Here is a 12,615-nt window from a genome sequence, read left to right as displayed (position 1 = left end):
GGGTCTCCCTTGTAGCCCCAGCTGGCCTGGAACTCACTGTGTAGACCAGGCCAACCTTGAACTCACAGAGATCCTCCAGCCTCTGCCTCCCGAATGCTGGGACTAAAGAGTGTGCCACCACACCTGGCTACAGCCTTGATTTTTTAAAATCAGTCTTCCTTGGGTTTTGACCTCAGTCTTCCATATTTCCTTTACAGAGTAGTGGTTTTAAACCACACTTTAACTTCTGTTAAAAAAAAGACATTTTCAATTTAAAAAATAATTTATTTCTTAAAACCTATCTTATTTTTCTCTAGCTTGAAGCAGACCATTTCAATATACATAGTGCAAGTGTATCAAAGGCAAACTATCTTCTTTAGCCTTACATCTCTTTTTTTAAAAAATATTTTATTTTGTTTTATTTTATTTTATTTTATTTTATTTTAGCGGCTGTTGGAGCCCCTGGAGCTAGAGTTATGGACAGTTGTTAGCTGCCATGTGGGTGCTGGGATTCAAACCCAGGTCTTCTGCAAGAACAGTCAGTGTTCTTAACCACTGAGCCATCTCTCCAGCCCCAACAACTCTTTTTTTAAAAATTATTTTTATTTATTATTTTCATTTTATGTGTGAGTGTATTGCCTGCGTGTATGTGAGTGCATCCTGTCATGCAATGCCACGGAGGTCAGAAGAGGGTGTCGGATTCCCCTGGAACTGGAGTTAAGGAGCATTCATAGCCACCATGTGGGTCCTGGGAATTGAACCCTGGTCCTCTGCAAGAGCAGTTAGTGCTCTTAACCGCTGAGCCATCTCTCCAGCCCCTAGTCTTACATCTCTTGATGACAAAATTTTGCCCAGTACTAAGTAGGTGCTCGATAAAATACACTAGGTGCTTCAGGAAGGCTTTAGGATGACTTATACCAAAGTAATGTTTTTTAAGACAGCTATGATTGGCCATAACTTTTTGTGCCACATTAGTTGTTTAGGGTGCTTGTTAAGGAAGATGAACTCTGATGGGCAGGATTTTTATTTTTTTATTTTATTTTAATTTTTTGATCGGGACGATGGAACTTTATAGAAAATTTAGAAAGAAATGAGCCAAGTAAGATTTGTTTGTGGTATACGACATAAAAAACATAAAACTGTCTCTTTAAGAGTCTTCACAAAACATTATGTAGCCCATCAAGTTAAAGCATCAACATTATCTAACAGCAAAAACAAACTGATCAGAAGAACAGAAAGAAATTCTTATGAAATGCTGTCCAAAACATTTCTTTTATAGAAATGTTCCATATCTCTGTGGTGTCCAATATGGAATCTACTAGACATGTAAATGCTTGGAAAGGTACTAATGCAATTGAGGATATGAATTTTTCATAACTAAAGTGGCTACTAATATTTCATGGGTCAAGCCATGGGTTTATTTCTGGAGAATGTCTACTGCTAAGAGGTTATGGGTTGAGTATAAAAATAGGGAAGATCTGGAAAAAAAACCAGGAAAGTTCTCAACAGATCTGAAATTCTTAATAGCTTTTGGAGATGGGACTGCACAACCTACTAGGGGAAGGACTCCTGGGAGAATTCAGTGTGCCCTTCCAGCTCCTGGCTAATGACACAGGGAATAAAAGCCTAGAGCTTTCTTTGGTCACTGAGGGGATGCTTACAGTCACACACACAAAAAGAGTTTGAGGGCCATCTGTGCATTGAATTGTGGGGCTAGAGGGGAGCTGGGTTGAGGGGTGCTCATTTTCAGACAGGGTTTCCAAAACGCCAAAGAAGGGTTTAGGAACAGGGGGAGCTGAGGGCCCAGGCCTTTTCTAGGTACCTACAGGCCATACAAGCCCTTCCTTTTGGGGATTAAGATTTTGGTCTTGCTCTTAAACACTTTGGTGGGATCCAGCTTGTTTACAGAGGACTCGTTCTCGTCCTTGAACAAGTTTGTGTTGTAGGTGACAGGCTCATACATACCGAACCATTGCTTGGCCTGTGGGCTAATACCATAGCTGGTGAAGGCATACTGCCACTGGGCAGGCCCAGGTGGGTGATGACCAGGTGATAATAGGCAGTAAGGTATCTGTGAGAAAATGCCAGTATAATGCTCTGTCCAGGAACCAGATTTCAGTGTCATGAGGTAATCCTGGTTTCCTATTTTCATAGATAAGGCAAACCTTCCCATTCCCATTGCATGAATCTAGCTCAAATATCACACTTTGGGAGTCAAAGTGAGACTTCTCTGGCTTCTCCTCATTGGCTTCATGGGTATCATCCTCTAGGTCTGTCAGAGTCGGTGCATTAGGAAGTGAGTACATGGAAGGCTGGCTGAGCTGAGTCAGTTTTGAGATGCATTAATTCCCATGCTCTTCATGCAGTGATGTGCTCATCCAGCTTCACATTCCGTGTCATCAGGTAAAAGTGTCTCACATCATGAAATGGCTGTGTTTTTCTTTTTTTTTTTTTTTTTTTTGAAAGTCTTTTTTCTTTTTGTTTGTTTGGTTTTTGTAGAGAAGATTTGAGATGGTACTCTATTCTAATCAAAAGTAATTACTAAGAAATTACTAAGCCCAATTACCCCCTACACCCCAATTCTACTGCGTGGAAAGTTCTGAACCTGTTGTCAAGGCCTTCTGTTTGTCAGAGCCCTTGGTGTCCTGGGATGATGCAGCCATGAAGTGTAAACCTGTCATCCCAGGATCTCAGCCACCACAGGGCAGCATCAGGCATCTGATAGGTATGGCACCAGGGGTACCTGTCAGCCAGCAAGGCCAAGTAGCCAAGAAACCAGGATGAGACTCAAGTTTTCACCTGGAATGTGAGCAGGAATTGGTGGCTTCCACCCTTCCTAGGGGGTGCTGGTCCTCACTGGTCACCATCAGTCCAGGGGCTGGAGCTAAGGAGCCCGGGAAATATGAATGGAGACCTATCATTTTCCCCAACACCTCCATTCTGTCCCCTAGCCTCATGATGGTGCTACCTAAGAAAGTCTTCCTTTGCACCCCTCATCAGCCTGGTCAGTGGTCTGAGACTTAAAGGAGGATCTGCCAGGAAGGGGAACTGTGAGATGAAATGTCCTGATTGTACCTGTTTGTGGTTTAGCTTTGTATTTAAACAGCAAACAGACAAGGAAGTAAACTTGAAAATTGTTTGTCATCCTAAACAAAAATTAAAATATTTGTTGCCAGGCAAGCCACCCCCCCACCCCACCCCCACCCCACCAAAAGTATCTCACATCCCTCAGGCATCACACAATTGGTTTTTGTTTCCACAAAGAAATCATATGAGAGTCAGCTTTCTATAATAGTCACCTATGTTACACCTGGGGAAGATTCTAGGATGTGGGGACGCCCAGGGTCAGTTTCTCCTGGTGCAGCTTGTTGCTGCCCTGCAGCATCAGGTGGTGTCTCCTCCATGGCTCCCATCGCTGCTCTGCTCCCTGCTGGGATTGCAGGCACTCACTGCAGTGCCCTGCTTTATGTGTGCTCCAGGGATCTGAAGTCGGGTCTTAATGCTTGTATAGTAAGCACTTTTACCCCCTGTAGGCCCAGCTGTCCTGGAACTCACTATGTAGACCAGACTGGCCTTGAACTCGCAGAGATCCACCTGCCTCTGCCTCCCAAGTGCTGGAATTAAAGGTGTGCGCCACCACGCCCGGCTAGCTACCACTTTTTTAATAAGTGAAAAGTATGGCCTTGGAGGTAATAAGACACACAACTTTAGTTTTGGGAACACAAAATTCGTTCTTTTATACCTGTCCATAAAGTTCAGTCCACATATTAGAGACTTTCATTTTACTATTCTAAATTACCTATTGTTTTGTGAGTCACTGATCCAGAAAATCCATAAAAATGCATGTGTTACCAAGGTAATTTCATGTAGTATTTTTGAGAGTTCATAGACCTCATGCTAAAAATATCTGCTTTAGATTTTAGAATAGACTGCAACTGACCAGTGGAGGCACGTTGTATGATAGAAAATGTACTGTATTCAGTCAGTTGGTTTGAGTGAATTCCAGCTTTTTAAAAAGAATTTAAGTTTTAAAAGTATGTGTACATGTTTGTGTGTCTGTGTGTGGGTGTTTATGTATGTGGGGGAGGGGTGTACACATGAGCACAATTGCCAGCAGGGGACAAAGACATTGTATTCCCCCTGAAGCTGGAGTTACAGATGGTTGTGAGCGGTGTGTTGTGGGTGCTGAGAACCGAACTCTGGGCTTCAGAGCAGAATGCACTTCTAACCACTTTCTCCCACCCACATTTGATAAATGTAATATTTGCAAAGTTACTTAACCTGTTTACCTATACACTGAGGTTACTGAATTAAAGATTAAATGAGGATTGGGGAGATGACTCAGTGGATAAAGGGCCTGCCTCACAAGCAGGAGAACCAGAGGTCAGATCCCCAGAGCCCACATAAAAGCCAGCAGGCATGACTGTAATTCCTACACTCAGGAAGAAGTTAGTGATGGGGATCCCCAGGACAAACTAGCTAGCTACACTAGCTGGAATTGGTGAGCTCTGGGGTTCAGCAAGAGACCTTGCCTCAATAAATAAAAGAGCAATCAAGAAAGATGTGCACACATGCACATCCACCTGCACACACATGTACATGCACACACATGAACACACATAGGCCAAAAAAGATTAAATGAATGATCTCATGCAATACACTTAAAACAGTATTCTTCCCAGCTTTTGTTTCCCTAAACTGTCATCTTATTGCAGTGCTCTAACTGAAAATCCTATCATGGGACTTTGTGCCTGTTGGTATTAAGAAAGAAACTGGGAGAAGGACAGAGAAAACCTACTTCAAGGTGTAATGCTGATCTACTGCTGTAACCTGCTGGACAATGAAGTTTTCCCCATAGCAATCATGGTTGCTAAGAGTCATTTTGGATATTGGATATATTGTATCTATTGGAACTTTTTACTCTTCATGTAGTTAAAATAAAACAGATTCCATTGATGTCTGTGTTGGCAGCAAACAAGTTACATTAAAAATGATTAACTTTTATGTATTATCCAGTAACACAGATTTTTTATTTGTTTAGGGAAGAAGACAAAAACATATTTGATTACTGCAGGGAAAACAACATTGACTATATAACCAAAGCCATCAAATCGAAAAATGTGGACGTGAATATGAAAGACGAAGAGGTATGGAAAACATGCCCTACTATTTTGATTTCTGATGACTGAATTTTATAGCCTGGTAGATTATAAGGCATACTGGTTTCGTTTTTCTTATGCTTTGTTGTTCTGCCTTGATGTCTTTTTCTAAATAGTGGGCCTCTTGAGTACCACTCAAAGTACAGTATGGTTAAGGGCATCTCAGAAGCATTGTTGTGAGCGAGGATTCTGTGCTTCTATTCATGTATTTTTATGCATGTACTAGAAGTTTTGAGCTGAAACTTGACACAGTCAATAGCTTCCATTTGCTCATGATAAAAAGAAAGCAAACCATTAACGTGGTAAGTGAAATCTATAGGTGACAGCAAAATTCCCTTTACAAGTAGTATCTTCTATTATTTTACTGCAAATATGTGTATTGGTATATTGATTTTTGTGTGGAAATATATGTCTAGAAAGTTGTATCAGAATTTTGATAAATTCAGTAATTAAATGCCTGCCCACTATTTAAATGGACCCTATGCTAAATTATTTTGTAGCATGTATTACTTTATAACTTATTTTTGTGAGTAAAATCACTACATATTGAATTGAATTCTGGTTGTTAACAAAAGAGCAGAGTTTTTTAATTGACTTTTATTTTTCTCATTCTTTCACGATTCTGTTATTGAAATGGTTAAAAGGGACCTGATGGTGTAGCTCAGTTGCTTGCCACAAAAACAATAAAAGGAAAGGCTGACATGAACGTGCCAACACATGGTAATTGTTAGAAATAAGGCATGCAGTATTCACAGATGATATACTGAGTATACAAATATTCAATTTGTAATTAAGAGCCCCTAAACAGGTTAACCCTTAATAGCATCTCAATTTCAGTCAGCATCTTCCCTGTACCATATTGTCAATGGCATCTGGAATTGGAAATATGAAATTGTAATGCTACAATTAGTTCTAGCTCCCTTGAGACAAAAACTTTGAATTCTGTTGTTTCTTTTGCATTTTACACACAGAATTCCAAATACTATATTTTGCCCTTTGACTTTTCTACTTTACACATTATTGAGTTCCTAGTGTTTTATATTTGGGCTTATATATCTAAAATCATCTTCCCTTTTCTTTCTCTGACCTCTTAGTAGAGTTATGGCACACTTTGTTTTGTTTTGTTTCTGAGACAGGGTCTTATTATATAGCTCTGTCTGGTATGAACCTTTCTATGTAGACCAGGCTGTCTTCAAACTCACAGAGATCCACCAGCATCTGCCTCCCAAATGCTGAAATTAAAGTTGTATGCTACCATGCATGACTGGTTATGATACAACTTTGAATTTCAGCTTTCTGTTTGAATTTTAATTAAATCAGTGTTAATATTATTCTACTATGTAAATAATACTCATTGCTGAGCTATGAACTGTACTGTGTGCATCAGTCAACTTTGCTACAGTAGCAGCATTCCCCAAAGTTTAGTGGCTTACAACAATTTCTTGATTATATCACCATCTTGTCATGGATGACGACATTTCAAATATTCTGATCTTTTTACTTTGTCTCTTGCTTCATGTTTATCTTTGCTGATATTTTAACAGGGACTGGGTTTAGTTGGGACTCTGTGGGACTCTGCTAGCCTTGCTTGGCCCCAGTTCCTCTGGATTTCATGTGGCTTTCCATTCTAAGATGAAGTATCAGTGAATAGATACTCTAGTATGGGACCCCCCCACCCCATCCACATACACCAAGCACATTTACATTTTTCCTTTTTAATTGGATTTTTGTGAATTTCATACAATATATTTTTATTATATTTAGAACCCCTCCCCACCTGCAACCTCTCTTACTACTCCCCATCCAATTTCACATACTCTGATATATATTTATTAAGGCGATAGAGTCAAATTTGTGTTCTCAAATGCCCTTCGGTGTGCGTGCAATCCACTGGAGCCTGGCTAACCTACCAAGAGTCTCTCTTAAGACAGACTGACTCTCCCCTTTCCAGCAGCCATTGTTTCCAATAGTTCCTCAGATAGAGTTGGGGTTTCTTACCTGCTTCCTACATCTATGCTGGGATTTTGCCTTGTTTGAGTCTGCATGGGACTTATGCGTGCTGTCACCATTGCTGTCAGTTCATATGAGTAACCGACCAGCTGTCTAGAGGACTCTGTTTCCTTGTGGTCATCCACCTTCTCTGGCTCTTTCAGTCTCCTCTCCCCTCTTCTGCAATGATCCCTTAGCCTTGGGAGGCAGCAGTTTCTATAGGAATGCCCAGAAGAACTATCAAACTCTTCTTGGTGCACTCAGACACTCCAGGAATGAATCTGATACCATCTTAGCTCTATGCCTTCTGGAGTGTTCCTTCCCTGTTCAGCTCTGCTCTGTGCTAGTTACTGTCTTGGCCTGTTGTGTAGATGTTATCCTAGGAATTTTCTTTGCCTCTGTTTTCTGGATCCTCTGATTTCCTTTGTTATTTACTTCCTGAAATTGCTGGAATATCTTCAGTACCTTTCACTTTCTTTATTCATTTCCCTATTTTTGTGGATTGTTTCCTCTAATAGCTCCCTGAAAAAGGTGTAAATGTTTTGATATCTTTTTTTGTTGCAGATCTCTCAATTCTTGGAATATTCACTAAATACTTAATGAATTAGTATAAATGAACTGATAGAAATGGTAAAAGGTATAATGGTGAAGGCTAGACTACATCGATTCAAGGCCTGTGCTGTCACTTCCTAGCCTTGTGTCTTTATCAGGTTTACTCAGTGCCTGTTTCCTAATAAGTAGATGGAGACAGTAGCAGCACTTGCCCAGGATCCATCTGAGGACCAATGAATTAATGTGTATGACTAGTACCTTGCATACACATAGTAAGGACTCAATGATTTTCAGCTTCTTTAATTGTTCTTAATGTGAATGAAAAGTGATAATATGAGGAAGAATTACCAGGCATGGTGGTGCACGCCTTTAGTCCCAGCACTTGGGAGACAGAGGCAGGCAAATCTCTGTAAGTTCGAGGCCAGCCTGGTCTATATAATGAGTTCCAGTCTAGCTGAGGCTACAGGGAGACCCTGTCTCAAAAAAAAAAAAAAAAAAAAAAGGAAGAAATGAATGAAGGAACGATGTAAATTTTCAAGATTACTTTTCTCCCCACTGGAAAATATCATGTATGTTCCATATGATCACTATATATATTTTTATTGTTCAGATAGCTACACTTTACACAGTGTGTGTTGTAGTTACAGAGCACTTTCATTCTGACTCCATCGTTTTCACAGGAATTCTTGCAAGGAGGTATCAGCCTTATTTTACAGACATGAACCAACATTCAGTGATGGGCATTTGCTTTCTCAAACACATATAGTTGCCAAATAGAATTCAGGTCTGGGAGAGTGTTTTCACCACTGAATTGAAGATGGATAAGCAAAACAGAAGGATAAGCAAATTTCAGTTGGCCCTGTTTATATTAGAATTTTCCAAAAGAGAGAAAAGAAAATTTTGTTTTTACAAACAGCTGTAGTGTTGGTTGTATAGTGGTGAGCATAGCTGCCTTCCACAAACACAGCTGTAAAGGTCACATCTATATGTAACCTCTGCAAAAATGATTGGATGGACAGCTGTAGGGATAGCGTGCCTAGAGTGCAAAGAGCTTATACTAAAGAACATCACTTTTTTTGTGAAAATAAAAGAACTTGCATGATGTTTCTGCTTGACCATTTAGTGCCTTGATGTAGTTCTCCTGCTCAGCTCTTCCCGTCTGTTACCCAAGCAGTCACCTTTACCCCCATCCTGCCAGAACATTGTGTTTCCATGAACAGATGAAGTGTTTACACATTCATAGACTGAGACGCCAAGAATTCAGTTGGGTTCTCTCATTGCTCCAAGCAGATTTCTGTCCTCTCAGCCATGGCAACTCGGGCTGGGCTTTGAATACTGATGGGAAACCCTTTTATTGTTAACCAGGGGTTTGTATGAATTAATTTAAGAACACAGGGAGATGGAGCTTAAAATCAGAATCAAACTTAACATCCTAAATAAAATAAATTATAGGGCTTCGTGCCATTTAAAGCTCTAACATGTAAAACAATTTGGTAAGCCCTGGTAACACACCAAATGTATATAACCTCAGAAGTATCCTTCTAAGTTAAGTAATGATTTTATTTTTGAAAAGACATTCCATTCGTGTTTCTGATGTTTGAACTTAAGATATTTCTGTGTTAATTGTGTAGGGTTTCTGGGGCTATTGTTTTTTATTTAAAATGTTATTTAGCACACTCAAACACGTTTACTCTTGTCCTTATATGACTAAGGTACATTTATTGCATGCAGAATTTGCTATGAGCACATAAACTTAATTATAGTCATAAAATGAAAAGAATGCATAATGTATATCCTATGCATTAAAATCATACAATAAATTATTATAAATTTATAACTTAATAATCATCTTTACCCGAGAAGCAAATATTTGGATCTGATTCTCACAATGTCGTGATAAATATATATGAAATGTCTTTTAAATAAAATGTACTTGTATTACATAATGGAGTTACCTGAGTATGTGTTTGTCCTTTTTCCCTTTAATTTGTAATTGCTAATAATGTAGTAAAGCCAAAGCTTTTGTTTCCTTTCCATATTTATGTATACATATAACTATGGTGCGAGAGCAATTGATCCTGGTCATTGCAGATACTAGGTACTGCATTATATTTCCAGTCCAAGGCATATTTTTAAAAGACTTTTTATTCTTTGAGAATTTCATACATGCATACAAAGAAATATGAGCCTATCCACCTTAAAGCATATATTTCTAATTTGAGAAAATAATTTAGTGTTTCTTAATGACAAAATTAGGAGATTGGATTTTGCACCAAAGAAAAGATGTTGTAGTTATACCTTTCTGTTCAGGAAGTTTATCTACCAGATGTTCCAAGGTTCAGGTTTATAGCAACATGGTGTTATACATACTGGCTTTTTTTTAATATTTTATTATTATTTTCTGTGTATGAGGGTATTGTTTGCATGTTTATAGGTGCACCTGTGTCGTACAACACTGTAGCAGTCAGAACAGGACTTCAGAGTCCCCTGGAACTGGAGTTAAGGACAGTTTGTAGCCGCCATGTGGGTGCTGGGAATCAAACCCAGGTCCTCTGCAAGAGCAGTCGGTGCTCTTAGCCACTGAGCCATCTCTCCAGCCCTACATACTGGCTTTTTAAATTTAAGTAACTACTTTTACTATAACTTTAATCATCTGCAAATGTTTGGAAATTGAGAGATTATGAAGAAAAAAGTGAATGAGAGATTATTGTTGCACTGTTTACATTTTTATATGTTGGTTCAAGTTTTACCTTTGCACCTATTACTACAGCTTTTCACACACACTAAGCATTTGCAGATCTTCCAGGAAAATACCCCTTTTTCAGTGTCTTTTTCTGTGTGTGTGTGTGTGTGTGTGTGTGTGTGTATGCCACATGTGTGTGGGTTCCCCATAGATGCCAGAAGATGGCATCAGGTCCCTTGGAGCTGGAGTTACAGGCATTGTAAGCTGCCTGATGTGGGTGCTGGGAACGGAACTTGGGTTCTCTGGAAGAACAGCAAATGCTCTTAACCACTTTGCTGTCTCTCCAGCTTTAAAAAAAAAATCTTTTAGGGGGAAATATGGTGTAAATAATTTGTAAAGTATATTTATGGTGTAAGCAGAATATTTCTTACGAAAATAGGTACAGATTACAGTTTTCTCATATATTATTTCTCAGATTAATGTCATAAACAATAGACACTAAATGCATGCTTTTTGATGATATTTAAAAAGTATTTTAGATCTTTACAGTTTATTTTAGAACACAAGCAATAATATGCTATATTAGCAAAATTGATGACATCATCACGATGCAGCTATCATAAGGTGCCCAAAAGTGTTCCTGTACATTTCATTGGTTTGCAGTGAACTGCTCTCAATGAGCTTCTTCTCTTGTAAGATTCTTTTATTTCAAACCTTTTGAGGGCATAATTCAGTTAATTAGCTACTTTTCATATGTGTTGATTGAAATAATTTGGAAGTAGTCACCTTTATTTTGGCATCCTCCCTCCCTGCTTTATTTTAAATCTGTCGCTCATGGAAGAAAATAATTTACATTTATGACTTGAAAAACTGCTTGAAAACTTTGGTAAAACTGACAGTATAGGCCTAACACAACGTAAAGACTTAAGTAGCCCGTACACTGAGGCTAAATTTATTCCTTTATTTAAGATTTGAAAAGGAAAAGAAGAAAAAAAAAGATACACATAAAATACTAATTTGAAGAAACTTTGTTTTTCACACTAATGATTGATAAATGCATTACAAGCTGCTTAATTATGCTTATTTGCACTGATCCAGACAGTGGTATTTAATGCTCAGTGCCCTTTTCATGAACAAAATATCTATGACCGTGCTGTACACTAGAATCTCATACTTAATACAAAACCAGAAGATAGCAAAAGCAGCTTAAATCTTACGGACTTTGCTATCTTTTTTTTTTTCTATTGTAGTAAAATACTCATAACAAAATATACCATTGCTATCATTTTTATGTATATTAGTTTTGTGGTAGAAAAAATATCAGAGAACATCATGGAAGAGGGGTGGAAAGGTTGTAAGAGCCAGAGGACCAGGACACCTGCTGTGGGGTAGTGTCTTTTAGATGTGACAGGCATGCTGCACCTAGGAAATCTCAACAATATGGTTGCCTAAAGAAGACCTGAATAATGACCACACCAGTTAACATGCCATCAGACATATGGGAAAGTCTACAAGGACCCACCCCTAGACAAAGAACTACAGGTGATCAGCGGCTGCTGAGGGCGGGAGAGTCAGTTTTCTCCAGGGATGAGCTCCAGTAGGTTATCCAGCCCCAAGTGGTCAGTCCTAAACACATGTACATACAAGCAACACTAAATGGACTCAGGTTGTGTGTGTGTGTGTGTGTGTGTGTGTGTGTGTGTGTGTATTATATATACACATGAATGTATTATTATATGCATGTGTGTATGTATACACATTAATAAATACAAAAGAGGAGGTCAGGAATCCCAGATGCAGTGGAGGGATGGAGGAGGAATTGAAGCAGGGAGAGGGAGGGTGAGAATGGTATAAATTCAATGTACTCATATATGAAATGGTCAGAAAAAGACAAAAAAGAGTATCTACAATGTGTAGCCATTATCATCATCCATCTCCACAACATCTTCCTCTTTATGAAACAGAGTCTCCCTGTAGCCCCAAGCTGGCCTGGAACTTGCTATGTAGGCCAGGCTGGCCTCGATCTTACAGGGGTGTGCCTGCCTCTGCCACCAGAGTGCTGGGATCAAATCCATGCTTAGTTCTCAGGCTTCTTTTATTCAGTATAATGGCTTTGGCAGTTCACCTTTATTATCATAGCTCAGCACTTCCTTTTTATTGTTGAGTAATGTTCCATTATCAATTTCTTTATCCATTGTCTTCAGATGAATTGATTTTTTTCTTAGCACCTTCCTATAATAATAATTAGTAATT

The 12,615-nt window shown here is 38.9% G+C and overlaps 1 protein-coding gene and 1 pseudogene across 3 annotated transcripts in view; one reads left to right on the top strand and one right to left on the bottom strand.

Moving 5' to 3' along the window:
- Acbd6 (acyl-CoA binding domain containing 6) overlaps positions 1 to 12,615 on the top strand; it is a 154,674-nt gene that overhangs the window by 74,141 nt on the left and 67,918 nt on the right. For all 3 annotated transcript variants that reach the window (XM_029561913.1, XM_008829739.3, XM_029561914.1), the window contains exon 5: positions 5,021 to 5,126. In XM_029561913.1, coding sequence (XP_029417773.1) covers positions 5,021 to 5,126 — 106 coding nt within the window. The remainder of the gene's footprint in view (positions 1 to 5,020; positions 5,127 to 12,615) is intronic.
- On the bottom strand, positions 1,802 to 3,392 carry LOC103731376 (annotated as a pseudogene).

The sequence above is a fragment of the Nannospalax galili genome, unplaced genomic scaffold, assembly GCF_000622305.1.
Source record: "Nannospalax galili isolate Female #2095 unplaced genomic scaffold, S.galili_v1.0 scaffold294, whole genome shotgun sequence".
Taxonomy (NCBI): Eukaryota; Metazoa; Chordata; class Mammalia; order Rodentia; family Spalacidae; genus Nannospalax; species Nannospalax galili.
Note: the sequence above shows the minus strand (reverse complement) of the source record. Positions and strands in the feature narration are given on the sequence as shown.